Raw genomic sequence first — 24,580 nt, 5'->3', positions numbered from 1 at the left:
GTGATGAATGATCTCCAGATTACCCCAATGATGTGCATACAAGTATTATTTTCTAAGAGCATCAAGGAATTAAAGATTAGGAAGCAACAATTTAGTAGGAGGTACTGATGTGAGAATCAAGAAAACCAGGTTCAACTCCTTGTCATCCCACTGAGTAATCTTAAATTACTTAACTTGGAACCCTTAATTAGGTTCCTCATTACTTGTTAAATGAGGAATAGTTTAAACTACTTCTAAGGCCTTTTCTAAGACTCCATAATCTCCCTTGTATTTACACTTCGTGATGTAAAATAACACTCCATGGTAATTTAATTAAAAGCTCTAAATTCAGTCAGTAATTCAATAAATACTTATTAAGCACCTAATCTGTGCCAGGCAATGTGAGAATCTGGAAAACAGATATAGGATACAGTGTGCTAATATGGAGTTACATATACTTTATTGGGAATAAATAACATATTTTATTATGAATAACCACTGTGTCCCTTTAAATAAATACAGCTTGCCCATGCATAATCAATGTGAACTTTAATTAGAGTCAGAACATCTACCAATATTGAAGGCTTTTCTTCTCTGTACCCTTCACTTATTTTAAAAAAAAAAAAAAAAAAAAAAAGGTCTGAGCACCTGGGTGGCACAGTGGGTTGATGTCCAACTCTTGGTTTCAACTTGGGTTGTGACCTGAAGTCGCGGAATCAAGCCCCATTTCAGGCTGTGTACTCAGTACAGAGTCTGCTTGGGAATACCTCTCCCTCTACCCCTCCACCTCACACTCACCCTCTCTCACTTTCCCTCTTTAAAAAAAATAAATCTTTTTAAAAAAATAAGACACGTAAGTTTATGTTTTTGCATTAACAATCAAAATCACTTTTCAAAGTATACATTTGTAAAAATAGTTTATTTTAAAGACTCTCAGTAGGACTTCAACATCTTATTTTCAGATAGGCAATCAGTGTGTTCAATAATTTTAACACATGATGACAGTTGCTCCAGATCTATTAGACCTATATACATTGTTTAATTGAGCAGGGATAAGGAAAACAGAGATTCAGTTTCAATTAAATATTATACAGTTGGATTTTCTCCTCCACAAAAGTATAACTTTCATATGGATACAATTTCACAAAGGTTACAAATATATATCAACTTACAACTGAAGGAAATATTTAGTATTTTACAAAAAATCTAGCTCCATAATTGCTTCCTTTTAAAAAAATCCTTCTCATACAATATAAAAAGTCCAGATTTCTCCAGAAACATCCAGTTAGTCATCTAGTAGTAGGATCCAAAATGGGAAGAATTACTATCCCCAGAAGAGGGGGGTGGAGGCAATGGTGGAGGGGGTGGGGGTATAGAGTATGGTAAGGGAATTAATGGATGAGGTGCCATGTTAGGTGCAGCCCACCCCAGGTTTACAGATGCAGGTGGTGGTGGTGGAGGGAGTGGCGGTAGAGGAGGAGGGAGTGAAAAGCCGTGCATGTCAAACACTGGAGGAGGAAAGGGATACTGTGGCATGATAGGATTATCGGGTCTCTGAGGTGGAAATCCTGAAGTGTCCTGAAACACCATATGCTCTGAGTTATGAAATTGTGGCGACTGAGGCCTGCCATGGCAAGGTCGAGGATATCTACCCCGGGAAAATCCTCGTGTGAATTCTCTGTTACGATATCCTTTTGAATGCTCTGAAACGGAGCTATGAACATTCCAGTTCTGATGTACTTCTGAAAAATTTTCACCTTTGAGTGAGAAAAAAAGCATAAAAACAAAATTAAAATTAATTTTAGTATATCAAAAAAACACTGTGGAAAATTTCAATAATGTCTTTTCTTTAACCTCCAGTATTGTCTTATGGTAACTAAAAAAGCAAAAGCCTTAAAATTATCAATTAAAAATGAATCCCTCTCATCAGAAACCAGAGAGAACAGAAGAAAGTGGTACAACATTTTCAAGTGCTGAAAGAAAACTCAATCTAGAATTCTAAATGTAATGAAAATATCCTCAGGAAAAAAAGGGAAACTAAAGACATCTACAATGAAGACAAACTATAATTTATCTCCAGCAGACTTACACTGATATAATGACTAAAGCAAGTTCTCTAAATAGAAACAATAAAGAAACCTGAAACACCAGGAAGAGAGAACACAGCAAAAATTTGAGTAAATACAATAAAATGTCCTTCTCTGAGTTTTCTAAATTGTGTTTGGTGGTTAAAACAAATATTATAGTAAGTAATATGATTCTAATTCTATATATGAACTATTTAAGCCAATTTATGTTATAAACAAAAGAAAACAAGGGACATAAAGAGGTAAAGCTTCTAAGAGGTAAGGTTTCTACACTGCACACAAACTGGCAAAACAATGACACCAGTAGATTGCAATAAGTAACATATATACAATTTAATACCTAGGACAACCACTGAAAAAATTATGCAGAGATACATTCAAATGCACTACAAATAAATCAAAATGGAATTCTAAAGAATGTTATAGTACTGACAGGCAGGCGGATATAAGAAAACAGAGAAAGGAAATACAGAGAGAATGAACAGAAAAGGGCAGACTTAAGCCTTAACATCAATAATTACATTAAATACAAATAGTCTAAATACATCAATTAAGAAACAGGGGATGACTGGTAGAGTAGATTAAAAAACAAAATACTCATTTCAAAGGATCTAGTCAGGTTGAAAGTAAAAGGAGAGCAAAAGACAGGACATGCAAACATTAATCAAAAGAAAGGAGTAGCAGGGTGCCTGGGTGGTTCAACTGGTTAAGCATCTACCTTCAGCTCAGGTCATGATGCCAGAGTCCTGGGATTAAGACCCGTGTTGGGCTCCCAGCTCAGCTGCTCAGCAGGGAGTCTGCTTCTCCCTCTCTCTCTACCCCTCCCCCTGCTCTTCTCCCTCTCCTAGCAAATAAATTTTGGGGAAAAAAAAAAAGATCAGCTACATTAATATCAGATAAAATAGATTTCAGAACAAAGAAAATCATCAGGGAAAGACAGAGACAAGAGAATTCAACAACATACATATGAAGAATTATACACTATGCCCACATCTGGTCTATTCCAGGGATGCAAAGACTGGTTCAATATTCCAAAACCAGTGTAATCTCCTCATTAACAGGCTAATGACAAAAAATGTCATCTTATCAAAGTACTGTCAAAATTTAATACTTATAAATTTTTTTAAAAAGCTCCAAAAAAATAGGAATAGATGGAAACTTTCTTTACTTGACTATATCTACAAAACCCTGATACCTAAATTATACTTAACTATGAAAGACAATGTTTCCTCCTCTAATCAAGAACAAAGCACATTTATTCAACATAGTGCAAGAGACTAGACCTAGTAAAAGAGAGACTAAAAAAAATATATATATATGTATATATATATGATTTGAACAACAAAGAATACCGTTTCTATTTGCAACTGACACAGTTGGCTAAGCAGAAAATGTCAAAGAAAAAAACTCCTAGAACTAGTGAGTTCAGGAAGGTCACAAGACAGAAGCTAACCAAACATTAATTTATTTCTATACTCTAGCAACAAACACATGGACATTGAAATTAAAATATAAAACCAGTTACAATGATTCGAAAAATGAAATACTTAGGTGTATAATAACAAAAAAAATACAGATTAGTATTCTAAAAATGCAAAATGCTACTGAAAAGAACCAAAGATCTAAATTAATAGAGATGTACAGCATTATTGTGCAATGGAAGACTCAATACAGTTAATTATCAATTCTCTCCAAACCAATACACAGGTTTAATATAATTCCTACCAAAAGCCCAGCAAGTTAAAAAAAAAGAAATCCCAGAAAGACTTTTGCCAATATAGAGAAGATTATTACACAATGCATATGGAAAAGCAAGGGAACTAGAACAGCTAAAATAACTTTGAAAACTTTTAGGGAAAAAAAAAAAAACTAGGAAAAAAATTACAGAATGTAGGTCTAGACAAGAAATTCTCAGACTCCACAAAAGGAAAACAATAAACTGGGCTTAACAAATTTAAAATCTTTTGTCCTACAAATGGCCTTCTTTGAGAGGATAAAAATACAAGTTACAGGCTGGAACAAATTATCTCATAACTCAAGAACAAAAAAGCAGAAATATAGTTAGAAAACGGGCAAGAGACATGAACAAATATATCACTGAAGAAGATACAGAGATAGCAAATCAGGACATGGAAATATGTTCAAAATCCTTAGCCATTAAGAAAATGCAAGTTAAAATCACAATTATCACTACACACCTATCAGAATGACTAAAATCAGAATAACTAAAATAAAAAATAGTGACAAAACCAAATGTTGGTGAGAATGCAAAGAAATTGAGTACATTGGTGATGGGAATCCAACTACTGTATAATCCAGCAATTATTCTTAGATACTGATTCCAGAGAAATGAAAAGTTGTGTTCACACAAAAACCTGTACAACAATACATATGACTTAACAAGCCAGATGTTAATGCCTGAGTGGTAAACAACCTGTAGTATATTCATACCATGGAATACTATACCCATAAATGAAAAGAAATAAACATGACAAATAAAACAATCTGGATGAATTATCTAGGAAATTATGCTCAGTGACAAAAGCAATATGAGTGATCCTTTCCTGTGGTGGAAATATTCGGTATCTTGACTGCCTCAGAGTCAATATCCTGGTTGTGATACTGTACTGTATAGTTTTACAAGATGTTACCATTTCAGGAAAGTGGGTAATGGACATGCAAGAAAATCTCAATTATTTCTTACAACTGCACAGGAATCTATAAAAAGTTTAATTTTTAAAAAAATAGGAAAGGTATAATAAACTGAAATGCATGTTAAGAAATAAAATACTCTAAAAATACTTTAATAAATTTATTTATTGATTTTAGTCTATTTATAAATTTATAAAAATACTTTAATAAATAAAATACTTTGAGTTGGGTATTAAGTATTATAGCATTTAATTCTAAACATGGAAGCAAAGAGGTTTCTTAAAAAAAAGTGCCCATATGCACAAATGACTAACGAGACTTAGTTTTACCTCTAGATGCCATTTTTACATCTTAAACTTAAAAAACTAACGTTGAATATTCCTCGTGACTTTCTTCTTACCACATCTTGTACTTTGTAATGCCTCCTATGTTAGATGGATGCCAGGAGGTAAGAGATCCCACATGTTTCCTTCAATTTTATTAGTTATCAGCTTATATAAATGTTAAGTGAAGATAAAAAATTACTATATATTGCATTTACTCACTTGATTCATTAGATTCAGACTTGAATTTTTTCCGGCCTTGAATCTGAGATTTTTTTCTCTGTTTGGCTTCTTTTTCCTTTTCATCATCACTGAAATCTAAGGCCTCAAGAGGAAAAACATACAGATTATGTCAAATGGATTTACCAATTCATTGTTACATACTTGGATGTGAGAAGAACAGATCTATTATTTAACAATGACCCTGAAAGAATATTACTTTTTGATGTGTAATATTTTCTAGTAAATATCTGAATTAACTATATATGATTCTTAATTAACACAGGCCAGAGTACTCAAGGCTTTTTTAATTTTTCCTTAGGAAGTTTCAGATAGGGAATTGTCTATACACAGATGGTGACTTTAAAATACCAATCTTTGGGGCGCCTGGGTGGCTCAGTGGGTTAAAGCCTCTGCCTTCGGCTCAGGTCCTGATCCCAGGGTCCTGGGATCAAGCCCCACATCGGGCTCTCTGCTCAGCAGGGAGCCTGCTTCCCCCTCTCTCTGCCTGCCTCTCTGTATACTTGTGATGTCTCTCTCTGTTAAATAAAGAAATAAAAATCTTAAAAAAAAAAAAAAACTTAATTTGAAAAAAAATAAAATAAAATAAAATAAAATACCAATCTTTAACAACCTTCAGATATGGGTATTCCATAGCCAGAAGACTGCCTTACACTTAGGAATCAAGATTCATCATAGCAGCAGCTACCAAACAATGATAAAGGGAAGGGACAGTGAGGAATATGCAAATAACATAAATGATCAGATCTAATATAAAAATAGAAGAAACTATTACATTCACTCAAAAATTTATACATGCCCATTATATGCCAGGCAGTGTTCTAAACACTTTACAGTTACTAATTCTTTTAATAATATAATGTCAAGTAGAGTAAGGGCTATAAATAAATAATGAAGCAAAGTAAGGGAAGATAAAATCACTGTGGATATGATTTAGACTGGACTGCAGGGAAAGGCTTAGATATCTTCATCATTGTATCTTTAGAAGACAAAAATTCAGATAAATCCCTAAAGATGAATTAGCAAGGCACCAAGGGAAGAAAAATTTCAAGGAGTGGGAATATGTGCAAAGGAATGGTATATTTGAGAAATAAGACTGGTTCTATAAAGCAAAGCAAAAGCTTCCTATATAGTGAAATCAGAGATGATGAAATTGGAAAATAAAGAACTCTATGGCCCAGTCACTGGGCATGTCCTAAGAGTAGGAGAAAGGCATTAAAGGATTTTAGTTGGCTTTTTTTATTTTAGAGAGATTGCTTTGGCAATATTTTGCTATCACTCCCTTAAGTCAGAAAAAAATTTACATGATTCTTGTATACATAATAAATCTGCACTCAAATACACTTATTCAATTACAAATTACATATTCATATATTTGAAATGAATACCAAAATGAAGAAGACTCATGCCTTATACATAATCTATGATTAACATCAGGCAATAATTCTGTACTACAAAATTTCATAATAAAATAAACTTTAAAATTTTCAAAAGTTTTCCCCTATTACAGAATTAAGAGACATTCAGTCAACTACTCAAAAAAAAAATAAAATAAAAACAAAACAAAACCATGAAGTATGCTGGGATTTAATTTTAAAATTAACCTAATCACATCAATTTTATAAACAATTAACATTATTATAATTAGCAACTTCAAAGCTTAGGTCTAAAACAACAGGGATGTATTAGAATATTTTCATTTCCCAAGAAATAAGTTTTAAGACCTTTGTGAATTTTCCCAAATACTTTAAAAACACGTAACTTCAATAATAAGATGACCTAAACATAACTAAATATTAAGTGAATCTTCACAGCCTTAACAGAAATCATGTGTATACATAATATAAATTAGAAAACATAATCCCCTGACAATGTAGATACTAAACTAGGATCAGTCACTGGTTAAGTGACCCTCTCAGTTAGTGTTACCTGATTCATACCTCAGCAAAACTAGAAAATAACATGAATCTTCAGCACTGCTTGAGAACATCTAAAATGAACAAAGTTAAATCTACAAACCCAAGAATTTATATATTGTAAAACTTCACCAGAATTCCTGAGTATCTTTAAAAACTCTCACTTATAATAATTATATTTTCCCCTACAGTGTATAAATTCATACTATTTTAAGAAATGTATATACTCATTGCTACAATTTTTATATTTTAATTAAAAAAAGAGAAAATCTCCATGGAACGTTAAATAATTCCCAACTATTATTCCTGATTATTCCTGGCTATCCCACATCTCTAGAAAAATTGAGCATCAAGCTACTTTAAACATAAAATTAATCTTGTTGACATGGATTCAAGAAAGAAAATCCTCTTCTTAGGAATGTAATTATATTATAAAAAATGGAGAGGCACGTAGATTCTAATGATTTTGTACCTCCAAGAGAAAGCAGCTTATTATAAGCACCACTGAATGCATTCATGTCCCATATGGTTAATATACTAAATTTTAAAACAAATTTTTTTTAAATAATGACAATTCTGTTTTTATCAGCTGTCACCAAAATTGATTAAAAAAAAAATAGGAAGTTACAAGGAAAATGATAAACTGGTAATTATTAAGATACAACAGAAAATATTTTTTTCCTAAAATGATCAATTAAAAACTCTTATTGAGGGGTATAAAAGAGACATCTTGGTGAGGAGGGGAAAGTACATGCTCCCACAGATGGCAGTATGACTGCCAAGCAGCATTAAGGATCTCCTTAAGGTCAAGACGAATTTATAAAATTAAGTTGTGAGGTGTCTGGGTGCCTGTGAGTTTCATGTATGCCTTCAGCTCAGGTCATGTCTCAGGGTCCTGGATCGAGCCCCCCTTCCTCTGTCCCCAACCCCTCTTCCATGTATGCACACTTTCCTCAAATAAATAAATAAATAATCTTAAAAAAAAAAATTAAATCCTGCTTCTCTTCCTAAAAGATTATGTAAAGAGACTTATACTTACTTCTGGTGGGGGTTCCTGATCATTCTTCCATGACGCATCTGATCCCCTATCCCTAGAAAGAGAAAAAAGTCAAAAGAAAACATCAAGTACTTAAAAAGTACTTAAGATTCTGTGTTTATAATTTAACAGTATAGAAAATAATGAAGTAAAAGACATGAGCTCAATCCTTAATTTTATAATATATATGAGAAGAGCAAAAAATAAAGGACTATGTATATGTTCTTCACCTTGTTTCTTTCAGAAGATATAGAAAGCTCGTAAGAAAAACACAAGATATGGATACATACAAATATTAGGACTGGGGTAATCAAAATGAGAAGCCAAGGCTATATGGTATGCAGAGGAAAGTGGTTTTGCGTTCATAACCATCTCTAGATGCTATGACTTTGGTTGATACTTTCATGATACCTGAGCTTGGTTCATAAAACTCAGGTCAACAAATGCGTATTCTGCACCAACTATAGGTCAGACACTGTTTCAGGTGCTAGGGATACAAAAATGACCATGAAGCATTCCCTAAAATTTTGCAAGTTTAATGGTAGAGATAACAACATGAAATTCTTCTTCCTCTATTTAGCTGAGGAGTATCAACAATATTCCATGAGGAACCAAAGCTTATTCCAACAGTATTTCTCAAAGCTGAGAGGGTGGAATAAAAGCTATCTCATTTGGTAAGGAGAAAGAATTCTGAAGAGTCTGAAGGACAGTATAATCACAAGCACTAACTTATTTTAGTGGAAAGTTTTTAACCAACAAAAATACACATATTATTAAGTATGACTATGATTTCTGAAAGTTCATCTTTGTCTTGTTACTCAATTACATTAAAATACTACAAAAAATACTAGGAGTAAATGTGGTCCTCATTGCTTTAAAATAGATCCCCCAAATAAATGAGATTCTCAGGAATTCATTCATTAAAATCATTACTATATTAAACCATAATCTATGAAAATGAATGTACAAATGTCAGGGGACTAACAGAATAAGAAAATCATTAAGTCTGCTCTAAAATTTTGATTCAGAACTTTGACACTGTATATGGGAAATTATCAATGATTTTTTCTATCATTTAAAAAAAAAGCTTTTACTCACTAATAAGCTTACACCTATGCATTTAACATAGCTCCAATACTCTTTCTTGCATATATGCCATCTCATGGCCTATGCTGCCCTTGCCATGGGGTTTAAAGACATAAACAGGGAAAGTTCCCCATTAGTGCATTTACTACAGAAAATCAAAATCTACTAAAGAAAAGATCTAGCAACATTTCAAAACACACTTTCAATAAGAGTAAGCTCATGGGAGGCTAAAATTAAAACAGCCTTACAAGCCTTACAGAGGATAAACTAGAGAGGAGATGACCTTCTCTACCTCAAAGGCAAAGTACTCCACTGAGTGCCCATGTAGACACCATACTGCAGTCTAGAATAAAATAACCTTTCTCAGGTGGGGCTTCTGCCACGTGGGCCTAATTTCCCAATTCATTATTGTCTCTTTCCAGGAAAAAATTCTTATTCTTGCAAATCAAAAACAAAGACTTCGCTTGTTTAAAATCTATTTAATAAATGTCTTTAGAGAAGTTTTTAAAATTTATCTGTTATTAGCTAAAATATTTTGTTAAAAACAAACAAACAAACAAAAAATGGCATATCCGCAGCAACATCCTAGTAAAGCAGAATGAAATGCTACATATTTAAGGCATGATTTTAAAACAGGACTTTTCTATTAAATTTACCTTTCTTTCAGTGGTTGTTTAGAAAAATAAACCTTACCGACCTGAGAATAACTTAGGCAAAATGTTCCTCAGATAATTAGATGGATTCTTAAACACGAGTTTAATGAATTATGGTAAATGAAATTCAGAGACTTGATTTAATGTGTAAGCACTTTCGAGATTTTACACCATGCAATGGGGACTAGTATTTTTGAGGTAGCACTAAGGTTTCCACTGACTGAAGTTCCCCTCTATGTTCTAAAAAAACCACATTCCTAACACTTCAACTACACTTCAAGTTTCCCATCAAAAGAGAGCTAGACCTAAAAGAGACCTGTGTGTCAAACTGAGTGCAAAGTCTTTTTTGGAAACCCATCCCTCCCCCAATCTTTTGAAGGGTTTCTTCCACTCTTACTAAATTTTACAATATTTTTAGTGGCTCATATTCATTACATCTTTCCAAAGCATTCAACTTTCTTTTTTTCTGAAAAAAACTATTCTACTGGAACCATATATCACTGATTTACTATAAACAAATTATATAATTATAATAACAAGTTCAACTGATATAAGCAGCTCTACAGATAACACTTAGTAACACAAATAATACATGGAAAATGCACAATAAATAAGTAGCATAAACATGCAGAAATATTACTATCTGTATGCCACAGGCATCGTTTAGCATCTACAAAAGGGAAAGCAGTAGTTTGTTGGTTAAATCAACCTTGTTTGGGGCACACGGGTGGCTCAGTCTGTTAAGCACCTGCCTTTGGCTTAGGTCATGATCCCAGGGTCCTGGGATGGAGCCCTGCACTGGGCTCCCTGCTCTGCAGGAACTCAGCTTCTCCCTCGGCCCCTTCCCTCTCCCCCGCTTGTGCGCATGCTCTCCCCCTACTCTCAAATGAAATAAAACTTAAAAAATAAATAAATAAACGCCGTTTATCAACTTGATACACAACTTCTTAGGAACACATTTTTGTTGCCCTGTCTATAAATTTGTTATCTATAAGCAATGTAAAATTTACTCATTTTTTTCCCCTTGAGAATTACCAAGTTTTACTAAATAGTTAAGCCTACAATGTAACCCAAGGAATAATTCTATTTAAAATGGAAAAGCGTGGTTACTAATGCTGAAGCAGCAGGTTTATAAAAAAAAGTATGCCATGGAAAAAAAAATGAATTCAGAAACTTTCTATGACCCAAATGTAGTCCTACTACTTGATTATGTAATTTTGAGTAAAAGATACAAATCATCTCAACCTGTAAAATCTGGTAAGAAATTATAGCTTTCAGAGATGTTATTAGGAAAATAAATCAATGCTCTGGAACACAGATATTTAACAAGAAACTACCTTCACTGAAAATTATTCATAAAATATAAACATTAGATAAGCAAACAATAACTAATGTTGTCAGTGACATACTTACTGTTTAAGTTTTTCTGTAAATATGTACTGGGTGAAGTCTTTCATTGATGGAGCAAAATACATAGTGTCCTTTATTTTAATACCTTTACTCTCAATGTGCTCTGAAGAATTAAACCGTAACACATAAAATGGATGTGCAACAGGTCCAAATATCTCAAATATCTATAAAATAGAAGAAATATAAATACCTTTAATATGTGAACTAACTCAGAAAGTCAGTCATATTTTTTTTAAAAACTGGTAATTGTTAAAATAAGGTAAATCTGTCATGTCAGAACAATAAAATTATACTGATCATTTTTGCATACTCAAAGTCTTCATATTTTGATTATAAATGCATCAACTCATTCCAGATTTCCTTTATGAATCTGAAACAAGTGTAACAAATTTGATCCTTGATAAATTCAAATCATCTTGGTGGTGTACTAACTAGATACAAATTATGAAGTTTTTTTTTTAATCATTAATCATTTAACTTGTAAAGGATAAAGAAAAGAATTATAATGTGTAACTTTTGAGAAATAAAATGCAGTCACCTGGAATCTTGTAACACAAAACTTGACAAGCTTCTGCTTTAGTGGGTATTCAATCATTTCTGTTGTTTCTATACAGTAGTTAACATTTTTCATAAAGTTATACCACAACTGTTTCTAATTCAAAACTCAGAAGAGTAGATTTGAACTTGAAGTTATTTATTTCTCAAAAACCAGAGAAGCTTATACAGCATTGAACTTTTATGTAAAGGAACTGTTTTTAGTACAGTCATATTTTATTTCTGAAAATGTTCTATGAACGATTACAGGAAGCCTTTTATTTTCAAACTCTTCTCAGAAGAAATACCTAAATTTTAAAAAAATAATGTTTCTAATAATAAATATATGTATGTTATAGAAATTAGACAATGATCACTGTCAGTGTCAACCTTTCTAGGCTTTTAACAATTTTTTTCTTCTGAGATCATACTGTAGCTTTGTATACTGTTCCCTTTTAAAACCTAAAGTTGCATTAAGTTTTTCCATCTTATACATATTCTCTGTAAGTATAATTTCAGTGACTGTATCACAACCTTTTATAGATCTGGCACTATTTGACTTGCCTAATAGGACATTTACGGAGCTTCAATTTGTGCAATATGTAATAAATGATGCCCTGATAAACATCCTTTTATGTATATTTCTACACTTAAGGTTTCCCAAAAATTTATTTGTAAGGGGCAGAATTATTGGAGCCAAGAGTATGATTATCACCAAAACTCTGGATATAAATTACTAAGTAACGTTCCAAATAGCCTGGACCACTTTAAACCCAGTGCACTGAAAGTGCCTGTTTTAGCACACTGTCAGTTCTTCATTTTTGATGGTAAATATTCTCATTTTGTTCTCTTAAAGTACACCATTTGGGATTTTATTAATTTTTAGTGAGGCATAAAATAGCTCACCCATCATGCTACCAATATTCTGAAAATCTGAGTAACCCAAAAAGAACTCGTAACACTCAATAAAATTAAAATGCCAAAGTATTCTGAAACAGCACTAATAGCATAAAAAATTTAATTTTTTTTTTAAATTCTAAAAGGAAATAGCAAATTTGTTTTGAAAGGATTTAGAAACAAAGAGTAGTCCTCTTCCAGAATTGCAAAGGACAGAGGGATATACTGCAACACAATTCTTACTGGTTCACATTACATAAAGTAATGGATTATCTCACCTGTCACTTTTTAAAAAGTCATGTTAATGGCAAAAGCTAGAAAAATATGTATATTTAACAAAGAATTGGTAAATATAAACATAATATAATAAATAAATATGAATTTATATAATTTATATATAATTTATTATATATAATTTATATAGATATAATTTATGATATATAATATATTATATATGAATATATAATAAATTATATGATTTATCATTAATTTATATAATATAAATTTATAAATTAATAAATATAAATAAACAAATAGTATATTTGTGCAGTGGAAGACAGTAGAATTTTTAAAATGAATAAACTAGACATATGTATACATTTGGGTAAACCTCAAAATTATACTACTGAGTTAAAGAATTTCATAAAAAGTTATGAATGGAATTATAAAGTGAATTTTAAAAATACATTAATAGGTAACTTGTTCTATAGTAATTTTTTTGCATATATATACTTATGTACTGGAAGTATAAAAATCTAGATAAAGAGAATACACAGTATCTTCAGAATACTGGCTAAATGTGGGGATGAAGCGAAGTGAATGGATTAGGAAGAAAGGAAAACAGAGCTTCCAGTTCATGTACTGTATTTTATTTCTTACAGAGAAGTCAGAAGAATACATAGCATAATAAAAACAATTGTTACATTTTATAAATTGTTAAATATGGTGTTTGAAATATTCTCTGGGCGTGCCTGGGTGGCTCAGATGTTAAGCACCTGCTTTTGGCTCAGGTCATGATATCCCAGGGTCCTGGGGTCGAGACCCACAACAGGCTCCCTCTTTAGTGGGAAGCCTGCTTCTCTCTCTCCCACTCCCCCTGCTTGTGTTCCCTCTCTCATTCTCTTTCTGTCAAATAGATAAATAAAATATTTTAAATAAATAAATATTATTATTTGTACTTTATAGTCAACATGACAGTTAAAACATGGTGTCATGCTTATATTTATCTAATGATGATGTAGTAAGTTTTGTCACAGACTTACATGACATTTGCCTTTTTGTTAAATTGCCTGTTTGCATCCGATGCCTCTATTTGTGCGTGCCTATTACTGGCTGAAAATTCTGTTTGACTGTGAATAACAGAAACCTGGAAACAGCAACTGAAGCAAATTGGAACTTTTATTTTTTCTCAGTCCGAGAGACAGAAATCTAAGTTGGGTACAGTGGCTCCATGATGCCAGGGGCAAGATGGACTCCCTGTGTCTTTCTACCAGCCATCCTCAGCACATTCTTGTTTACCCCTAGCATCACAGGATAGCTGCTTTGCTTCTAGGTAGGAAGTGATGGAAATACCACCTGTGTTCCAGGCAGGAAGAAGTGGAAGAAGGAAGAACAAAATGTATATACCAACATGTCCCCCCACAACCTCACACTCGCCCCATACATTCATATTATTTTAAGCCTTCTTGAAAGTCTCAACCAAAAACATCCTCTTTTTTCTCAGTGGCCAGAACTAGGTTAGATGACGACCTCTACTGAGGAACTCATCAGTCTTTGTCTAACCCTTCCCCCAGACTGGTGTACCCTAGGCAGATAGTGAGAAGAAGCTGGTAAGCCAGCTGACAAACAGGGATGTTGACAATTATAACACATGGCATTTACTGATCAAGTGTTTATATGCCAGGTGTGTGAGCTCTGTACACTTCATCTTGCTTAATCTTCACTGCAATCTTAAGAATTAAGTACCTATATTAATACCCATTCAAAGATAAAGAGAGACTCATGGTGGTAGAGTAACATGATGAAGGTCATATAGTGGTGGAAAAGGAAACTTGAGGCTGGGTCTGTCTGACTCCTGGGTTGTCTGCTTTTAGCACTGCAAGTTTAATATCTGAGCACCCATGTTAATCCTGGAATAGTGGGGTCACCCACTGAAGCTCAAACAGTATTAAGGCAGGAGTTTAATTAAAGTTTGTTGAATGGTTTATTTAAAAAATTGTTTTTAATTTAAAAAGTCTTAAAAACAATTCTTTTTTCAATTCCTTTGATAAATATCAATAAATCTTGTTCTTCAAGTTTGGATAGGGATAAAAATTTGTTTAAAAAAAACTCATGTATAATAATCACTGTTTGTAACCTGGTACATAAAGCTGTTTCCCAAAGATTGGTTTCCTGGACAAAACAATTCTGTTTCCTAACTGAGAAATGACTTCACGAAAGAAATGCCTGAAGAGCTCCAGGCTTATGCAGAAACTGGTTTGAACTAAAATATAAGCCGGCATTCAAAACACGTAGTTAAAATCAAAGTATACCTGGTTGACTGTTCTTAAGAGCTCAAGTGTTAATGAGCCATACCTATGATAAAATCATTATAAGGTTTTAAGTAAAATAACTACACATATAACAGGTAACAGGAAGCTACTTTAGAAAATCCATGCATGGCTTATACCAAAACTGAGAAGTATTTATGCTCCTACCTCAAATAGCCATGAAACACTTGACAGAGTTGACATAAGCGATTTAGCTAATCCAGAGTTACAGGGAAAAAAAGGGTTTAACAATATTTTAAACTACTATCAGCTAAAAGTATAGATTTTAGATTGGCTAATACCTGAGAGCTAACTCTGAAGAACAACCTCAGACAAAGCAGAGGTCAGGCCAGCCCACCACATCTCATAGTTTCATTAAACCTTGTATCCTGGCTCACTCCTCAGACCCGCTTTGAGGATTTTGCAAGTTCCAAACCACCTGACTACAGATAAAAGGAAAAGGAAGGAATGGCTGAGACAACAGCGTGAGAAAGGAAACTCAGGATAATAATGTCTAAGATACTTACTTTAAGGTAGGCAAGAAGCTTTCCTTATACTTTAAATAATAGTATATATTCCATAGAAACACTCAAAAATTTAATCTAACTAATGTTTTATACTTGCCCTGTCCTTAAAAGGTAGTTTTCAGGGTCTACAAACTTGGCTCTAGTTTACAGAACTTACCATCTCTTATTCAAAAGCAGTATCTGCTAAAGGACCTTAAAGGATTCTCGTCACACACAGAGAGATCACAAACATACACCACTACCACCTTATACAGATACAGTTTAAGGTCTGTTGGGAAAAAAATGACAAGCACACAAGTAAATTCATCCCCCCAAATTCTCATTCCACAGTATAGTCTAGGCTTAGGTATTCTGTATGCTCCATGGCAAAAGTTCTAGTGGTTGGGGGTAAGCCTGAGTCAGCTGGCTAGACATGCAGAGAGAGCACTCCAAGAGAGAGAATAAGCTGCACACTGCCCTCTCCACACATATGTTATATACTTACTGGTTAGCCTCAGAGGGACTAGGTAATCCTAGTTCCTATAGGTAACAATAAACAGATCAAAGAATCTCCAGGCCCAGGAGTAACGCTGGAACACTGTGCAAATGGAACCAAGATCTGCATACTTCTGCTCTGAGAACAGCCTTCAAAGAATGCCACTGACAAAGGCCTCATGGTTGTTGTCCCAGCTTAGCCTCTTTTTGGCTAATGTACCAAAAGGGCAAAATGGAAAATGAACCCCTCACAGCAATTCAGAATTATCTCTTATCAATCACTTTACACTAATCACTATGTGTTACTATTATTTCACAAGGTGCTGAGGGAAGAGAAAATAAACCATTGTATCAAAATAATATAGAGACTTTCAGAAAATCAACACATCCTACCAACCAAAACTGTAATATATTCTTTTGAAAGAAGATCAGTAAAAATCCCAGCCCAACTCTAACAAACACTGAAAATTAAATGCAAAACAATAAGTAATTCATGGAATACAGGGATAATAAACTGTATAGGCTGGTCAATTTTTAAATGCTAAACATTAAAAATAAAATTTCATTCATCACTTGTCATGAGTAACTCTTCATCATCAGGATTGAAGGGCAAAGGGTAGAACACAAATTCAAGGTCACCTCCCTTAATTCAGTGGGTAAGGGGGAGGAAGGTGGAAGGGAAATGCGTCAGACAGACTAACTAGGTTATAAACTCAATTTTGTTCCTTTTTCAAAGCTTTGTGATTTTTGAGTAAATGGGGATAATTCCACTTGCTTAGAGTTCCAATGAATTTAAACATATATACAAAATATGTATCACTGTGGCTCATTACTACTGTTCAGAGTAGAGGGAAAAGAAAGGATGTACAAAGGCTCAACACTGAAGGTAAACTAATTTAGTACATAGGTAAGATCTAAAACAGATTCAATGTCACTTTCTGGTCATTCATTTGTTTAACTGATAGTTCCAACCCTCCCTATCCCTGCACCATTATTTTGGGAAATCATGTCAAGGAACTTAGATGTCTAATCAAATATATTTTAAAGGCCTGTCACTTCTTGTATTTACAAAGCTCCCATGTAAAATTTAGAAATAGATTTGATTTTTCCCTCTAGACTTATGTCACATAACTAAAGTTAGAGGCATAAATGTAACATTTTCATCTAACTCCTTTCAAAGTCAAGTGGCAAAAGAGCTGAATATTAACATTATTAGTCACAATTAAAAAACTAAAAATTCAAATGTACTGAGGGATAGAAGAAATCTGACTTTAGAGGTTTTTAATTAGCAAAGTGTTGGGTATTTTGAAATCAAAATTGTCTCAGCTAGCTACTTAAAAAGACAACTGTCATGAAAATCATAAATAAAGGAATCATGGAAATAATCAGTTTCAAATGAGTTAGAAAACCAAGAAATAAGTTTCCATTCCCTCTTCATCCCCTCCCATCTTCTACTACTTCCTGGAGGAGAGCAAATAATGCTTTGCCTTTCTTTGTACCAGAGCAGAATACTGGTATTTCCTAAAGAATACATACCAGTCAGTGGGCATGGAGAGCTACATTCATGGCACAGCCACTGACTCATTTCCCATCCCTCTTCTCTCTAAACCTTCTCTGAGATTAAGCCCCCCAGTGAATCTCTAACCACTTAGAAAGACACCAGCAGACCTCATCCTTGAAACAGAAAGACTGAACTTAGGTATCTGTAAGGGAAAAATGTATGATGCCATGCTTTAGGCATTAAAGTCTTTCTTCCCTCACCAACTTTCTCAAGAATTGCCAAAATATATTAGCTCTAGACTCCAATTAATTCTCTTACTGATTGCTTTGCAATCCTAAGTCACTCATTTCTCTTTGGTAAATTAGCCTGTCAATCTAAACAAAAACAGAAACAAAACCAAAAAAGTATGTAGGCAGTACAAGGTAGGTAGGACCCTGATAAAAATCTGACCTCTTTCTAATCTGTATTAGAATAGGACAGTAGGAAATAGCATGTAAAAGGGAAAATTGTATGAATGACCCAATAATATAATTAAAAAGATATGCTTTTTTTTCCTGACTAGATGTAAATGAACTATCTCTTTAGAACAAAAAGCAAAGCAACTGTTAGTTATCTGGGAAAAAGTAGAACCCAAAAAGTGACTTCCCCAAAGATAGCAGCTGGTTTATTATTTTTATTGTTTTCAACACAGTACATATTTACTTAGCACTTATAATTTACAAAGCATTATTCTTTATGGAGTGGAGAATGTAAGGTGAATTAGAACTACCCCTAATGCCGAAAAAGAAATACTTAGTTGGTATTTACAGTCTTGATCTTAAGATGGTTTTAGATCCTCTGCTGATGGCTCAAAATTGCATATTTACTGGGTAAATTGTGTAGTCTTCCCTATTAAAGATGGACATGCAGAATTATTAATAACAACTGAAGGATGTTATTAGGGACATGACTTTTTGGTGAGTACTGAAGTATACATATTCCTAATTCCCCAGAATGTGCTTACAGTGACACTTCAGCTATTACAGAAACCTTTTTCCCCCTTTTACTTTTTTCCACTCTACAGATTCTATCTGAGGAAACCAAAGCCTAAAATGTATTGAGAGGCCCCACTAAAAGGAACTCACAAACCTAAAAAAGACTAAGAACTACTACATCGTAGAACGTGTGCTACACTCAACTTTGAGGACCTGGAGGTATCCAATATGTAGACCCACTACTTCACAAGGTACCTGACAAAAAGGAAAAAACTGCATACCAACAGATATGAAGTACTGAAAAAATCAAGAATAAACTAAAACCAGAGCTCTAGACTGCTCATCTACTAAAATTAATATATTTTTTTAGGACAGATAGGGAAAATCAGAAAAACCAATCAACAAAGAAACAGAATAACTGTAAGATTTGCTTTTTTCTTTTTTTACAAACCTTTCCTGCTGCCTGTCGATCACTTTTAAACAGCACAGTCTCCTCATTAACCGGAGGGAGGTTAGTCATAGATTCAATTATTACTGAAAAATGAAACAAAGGAGATTACTTCAAGATTTAATCAGAAGATCATATAAAATTTGAGAGGGAATTTTTAACATAATTTAAAATGAAATTTAAGATGAGATAATACACCTCAGTAACTATTCCTCTTAAAACAACAGTCTATTTATTATCAAGTGGCACAAGGAAATAGATTCTACATATCTTTAATAGAAAAAGCTACAACTCTAAGAAACAGAAACTAAAGTAAAAATTTTCATAGGAAATTGGTATCACTCACTAAAAAGCCAAAATTTAAGTCATGTACATTTTCCCAAGCAATTTTCACCCAAAAAAGTAAAATCACATTTAGTCACAAACCCTTGTTTTAGGAAAAATTAGTCTTCTTTCTCACTCTAGAAATTGTTTTCTACAAAGCAGAGTACTTACTGATCTATGAAAAAGCTAAAGACTTCCCAAAAGCATCTTCCTCTGAAGAGATGAAGAATGATAGAACTCATGGTAATTTGCCCCAAAATGCAACAGAAGCATCCCACTAGTCTATTATAACCGCCAATTCCTATAAAGGCCACATATGCGAAAACAACCAAGCTACCATAGCAATAGAGAAGACAAACAAACAATAGGCTTAGAAAATTAGAGCAACAAAAGCAAGAATACTTGCTACATTACACAGATAAAGCCATGTCCACTTGAGAAATAAAATGTTAGTTTAGGTTATTAAAATTCATTTTAAAAATTTCAACTATATCCAATTAATTACAATAGTTAGTGCTTCTAAATTCTGAACATACATGTGGAATAACAGATCACAGGTCAACATCTTTTGAGTAAGATATGTTTCTGGGATAAACATGATGAGTAAGGATTGATAATGATAGTGAGCACTAACAAAGCATTCATTTTCAATCATTTCTTCTCCATAATCCCATTCCCAAGGATCAGATTACATGAAAATAAAAGATCACCTAATCCAATTCCCTCATTTTATAGAAAGATGAGAAAACAGGGCTTAACACAGTAACCTTATCACATGGCCAATTACAAACCAAGTCATCATCAGAACCTAGAATAACCTAGATCCCTAGTTCCAATGCTCTGCCTTTAACAACACAACTACTGACTGTGTGTCCATAGTCTTAAAAAACCATTTTTATTAAATTATTCTAGGCGGCACCTGCATACACATCAACCTAAAGTCTGTACCATACATTGATAAAAATTTCCAAGGCTATCAACAGTCAAAGTATCTAGTAGTACAAGATCCTTAACTTCATGAAATCTCTCTACTTCTACCTAAGTGGATAATACTTAACTAGCCTCTTATATTTTCCAAATTAAATAAGAGAGAGAGAAAAAAAAAAAGCCAACAGAACTTGGAGAACAACTACAGAGTACAAAGCCAAATCCTCTCTTATTCTCCTAGGGTTCTTACTTGAACTCACATATTTTTTGCTTTGTATATTAATACTATATTTTCTCTTCTGTAATTTGGTCCAAATCATACTATTTTAGAGTCTCAAAACAGGGTAGCATGTGCTGATTTTCAGTCAATCTTTATTCCCAGAAGCTTGAGAATTTTGTTAGCCTAACAGGGTATGCTAGTCAAAACTATTTTTAAAAAGCATTATCCTATGCATACTGTATGGTTCACATTTTTTTCTTGATAAACATGAGATTTTTGTTACATACATGAAGTCTAATAAATGCTCAACTCACACTATCTAATCAAATGATTACTTATTTATGCAGATTATTAAATGCCATAAGAGAACTCAAATATCAGTAAATACCAATAAATGTAATGACGCAAGAATCACATGAAAAGTTAAATAATAATAAATAACAGAAATACATAATAAATAATAAATCACATAAAGACTTTATGTTAATGTTTAACATAAGAGTTTATGTTAATAAACATAAAAATAAAACTTAATAAACATAAAAAACATAAAGAGTTTATGTTAATAAAAGAACCACATGAAGAGTTTAAATAATAATAAATAATAATAGAAATAAATAATAAATAACAGAAAGAAATAATAATGATTTCTGTTTTAAAAAAAAAGTTTCAGGGGCACCTGGGTGGCTCAGTGTGTTGAAGCCTCTGCCTTCGGCTCAGGTCATGATCCCAGGGTCCTGGGATCTAGCCCTGCATCGGGCTCTCTGCTTCGCAGGGAGCCTGCTTCCCTTCCTCTCTCTCTGCCTGCCTCTCTGCCTACTTGTGATCTCTGTCAAATTAATTAATTAATTAATTTTTTTAAAAAAGTTTCACTTTAATCAGCATTTTTATTAATAAATGGCAAAAGCACAAAATTATATAAGTATAAACTTTGTAAAATATCGCTATGGACACTGTGAGAAAAAGGTCAAAATCCAATTTCTACCACTGATCAGAATGGCAAGTGAGTCAGGTTTTTCTGTGTCCTTTAAATCCTGTAAACTAAGGGGGCTGATGGATAATCTAGGTTTTTTATCCAATTCAAATATCCTTTGACTTTGTCAACTCTGAGTTCTACTTTCAGATGGATCTTACTACGAGAGCTAATGATAGCTACATGAACTTCAAGGCCTTCAGTATACCTACTTCAAAACCTGGGGCTAAAGAACCTATAGTATCTAGTTCTCTTATAACCAACAGCTTTATATTTCATGACATTAAATCACAGAACTTTCTAATTTACATGTCTCTAAAATAAAATCAAAGGCAGTAGGCAGAACAATGTTCCCCCCACCAAAAGACACCCACCCCCTAACCCTGAAACTATGTTACCTTACATTTAAAAAAAAAAAAAAAAAAAAGGGATTCTGCAGATGTTAATAAGGTTAAGGACCTTGAGTTGCGGGAGATTATCCTGGATTATGCATGCAGGCCCAAATTAAGGAGTCCTTAAAAGCAGATAATCTTTCCAGGCTTTGGTCAGGGAGAGATGTGATAAAGGGAGAAGGGTCACAGAGAAGGTATATTACTGGCTTTGAAGATGAAGGAAGGGGGCCACAAGTCAAGGAATACAAGTATCTTCTAGAAGGTTAAAGGGACAAGAAAATGAATTCTCCCCTAGAGGCTTCAGAAAGGAACTCAGCACTGATTTTAGCTCAGTGATACCCACATCAGACTTCTGGCCTACAGAACTATAAAACAATAAATTTATGTTGTTTAAAGCCACTAAGTAGCAACTTAGTAACACTAACGAATATACCAAATCAAAGAGAACTCTGGAGAAATGTCAGTAAAAGTAGACTTTGAATTTTAAAAAAGACACTGCATTTATGAGTTACATATATAAGTAAAAAATAACTCCATCTATTCAAACTGAATGACTATTTACATATGTCACAGAAAATTTTTGTCATAAAATCTTTGATTTAATGAATGCATATCTGGATAGAAGTAATTTTATTCATAAAATTAATTACATACCTAATTGCTCAATAATACTTGAAACCATCCCAAGGGGCTTTAATTCAATATCTTCAGGCAGAATAATAGTGAGTTCTTCAACAGAAGGTAGCTCCTATAATATAAAAAAAGCATTGATCTTCCTCTCAAGCTTCAACAACTAAAAAAAAATAGGACATCATTTCCATTTAAAGACTAAACATTTCTGAAGATGTAACATTAAGCACTTATACCATCTCTTTGATGTTATCCCTTTTAGTGTCTGACAGTATTTCTTCCACCTCCAGTATCTCCCCACGTGAGTGATGCAACAGCATCTATACTTTAATCCAGCTAGACTAAGAACATGGACAAAAGTACCTAGATTTTTCCAATTATACTTGAAAGAGACAAAAAAAAAAAAAGTTATTATTGTTAAGGAATCCTAAGTAAACAAACAAAAAAAGACATTTCACTAAGTGATTCCCAGAGAAATAGTTCTATTGGTCACTATAATGTCTCTCTCTTAGAGAGAGTTCTCTCTCTTAGCTATCTTAATTTGGTTAATTCACTAGATAGGGATTAAGTAGTTGAAAAGAGAAAGAGCAATCTTTTCTGGGGCTGTGTGAAAAAGAGTAAATGTCTCGTTTCTTTAGGAAAAAAATCTAGAGTTCCTGGGAAACAAAACACAGGCTCCACCTGGAAAAGCTGTGAAGTGTCACCTAGTATCTTCTTTCTGTTAAAAACTAAATTCCTTTACATTTAAAAATTCCTCTTTTCTGACCCAACTACTAACTATACCTCAGTTCCCATAGAAACTAGATGTTAAGTAGAGATTAAGTTGAAGAGGTATCTAAGAATAAAACTGACCCATAGAAACTAGATGTTAAGTAGAGATTAAGTTGAAGAGGTATCTAAGAATAAAACTGACCTTAGGCTTTAAGCTAAACAAATGGAACTTTCTATTTTTGACCTTTGCCAAAAGACCACAATTAACTTTTAGAAGAAGTTCTTCCTTAAGAAGGCTTGAAAGTGTGAAGATCCTATTACTGGCATGTTGGGAGTTGGTCTGGGAAGAGAAAGACAACTTTTGAAGGAATGTTGAAAAAGATGGGTAAAGCTGAAACAACACAGTTTATTACAGATGAATGGATCATGGGTAATCATTTTCCTCTTCAGGGACTCAAACAAGGTTTTTAACAACCCATATACCCAGAGTTAAAGTAGAACTTGCTTTTGGGAGATGCTACTTTCTAATCAAGAATTACCTACAAACAACCATACTAATAGTCTCAACCAACTCCACGGAGAAGACTTTAACTTTTGCACGGTTAGTTTGGATGATGTTAGAGGAAATGATTGTATTTTATATGTCAGAATTTTTCTGAGTACTTTTAGAGGGAGAGGACAACCATTTGTCATTTTTGCATATTAAACATGGATAATTCTTTCTTGGTAAGACCATGGTTTGAAAGTGGCCCATGTGTGTATTAGCACAGACAAGAGAGTACAGTTGTTAGAACTGGTAAAGAACACGTGACATGGAACAGCCTTGTTAAGAAGTTCTTAGCAAAAGAAACTGAGGCGGACAGAGACCCCTGGGCCTCAGCCCCTTCCTGTCCACTGCTCTCCATTGCTCCTGCTGAGGTGGAAGAAAAAACCAAATGGTCGACCTGCTTGGTTAAGAAAAGAAAACAAGTTCCCAGGGATGACTTAGATCTCTCCTCTGACGTTTCCATATAGATTATACTTCTGCATAAAGGGGGCCAATGGCCCTGAGAAACCCCGAAAAAAGTACTGTTACCATCCTCCATCACCCGTAACCATAAAAACTCACCTCTAACCTGCCGGGTGCTCAGTCTTTGGG

At 33.5% G+C, this 24,580-nt stretch overlaps 1 protein-coding gene across 1 annotated transcript in view; it reads right to left on the bottom strand.

The window, feature by feature from the left end:
* Nucleotides 1–422: 422 nt before the first annotated feature.
* The window catches only part of NAF1 (nuclear assembly factor 1 ribonucleoprotein), a 43,185-nt gene continuing 19,027 nt past the window's right edge, over nt 423–24,580 (bottom strand). The window contains exons 3-8 of the mRNA XM_059394026.1: nt 22,756–22,849; nt 19,269–19,351; nt 11,386–11,546; nt 8,237–8,288; nt 5,264–5,366; nt 423–1,736 (exon numbers count right to left, since the gene is read on the bottom strand). Of these exons, the coding sequence (XP_059250009.1) occupies nt 1,273–1,736; nt 5,264–5,366; nt 8,237–8,288; nt 11,386–11,546; nt 19,269–19,351; nt 22,756–22,849 (957 nt within the window). The 3' untranslated portion in view covers nt 423–1,272. The remainder of the gene's footprint in view (nt 1,737–5,263; nt 5,367–8,236; nt 8,289–11,385; nt 11,547–19,268; nt 19,352–22,755; nt 22,850–24,580) is intronic.

Source organism: Mustela nigripes, chromosome 1 (assembly GCF_022355385.1).
Source record: "Mustela nigripes isolate SB6536 chromosome 1, MUSNIG.SB6536, whole genome shotgun sequence".
Lineage (NCBI taxonomy): Eukaryota > Metazoa > Chordata > Mammalia > Carnivora > Mustelidae > Mustela > Mustela nigripes.
The sequence above is the reverse complement of the archived record's forward strand: the minus strand, read 5'-3'. Positions and strand labels throughout refer to the sequence as shown.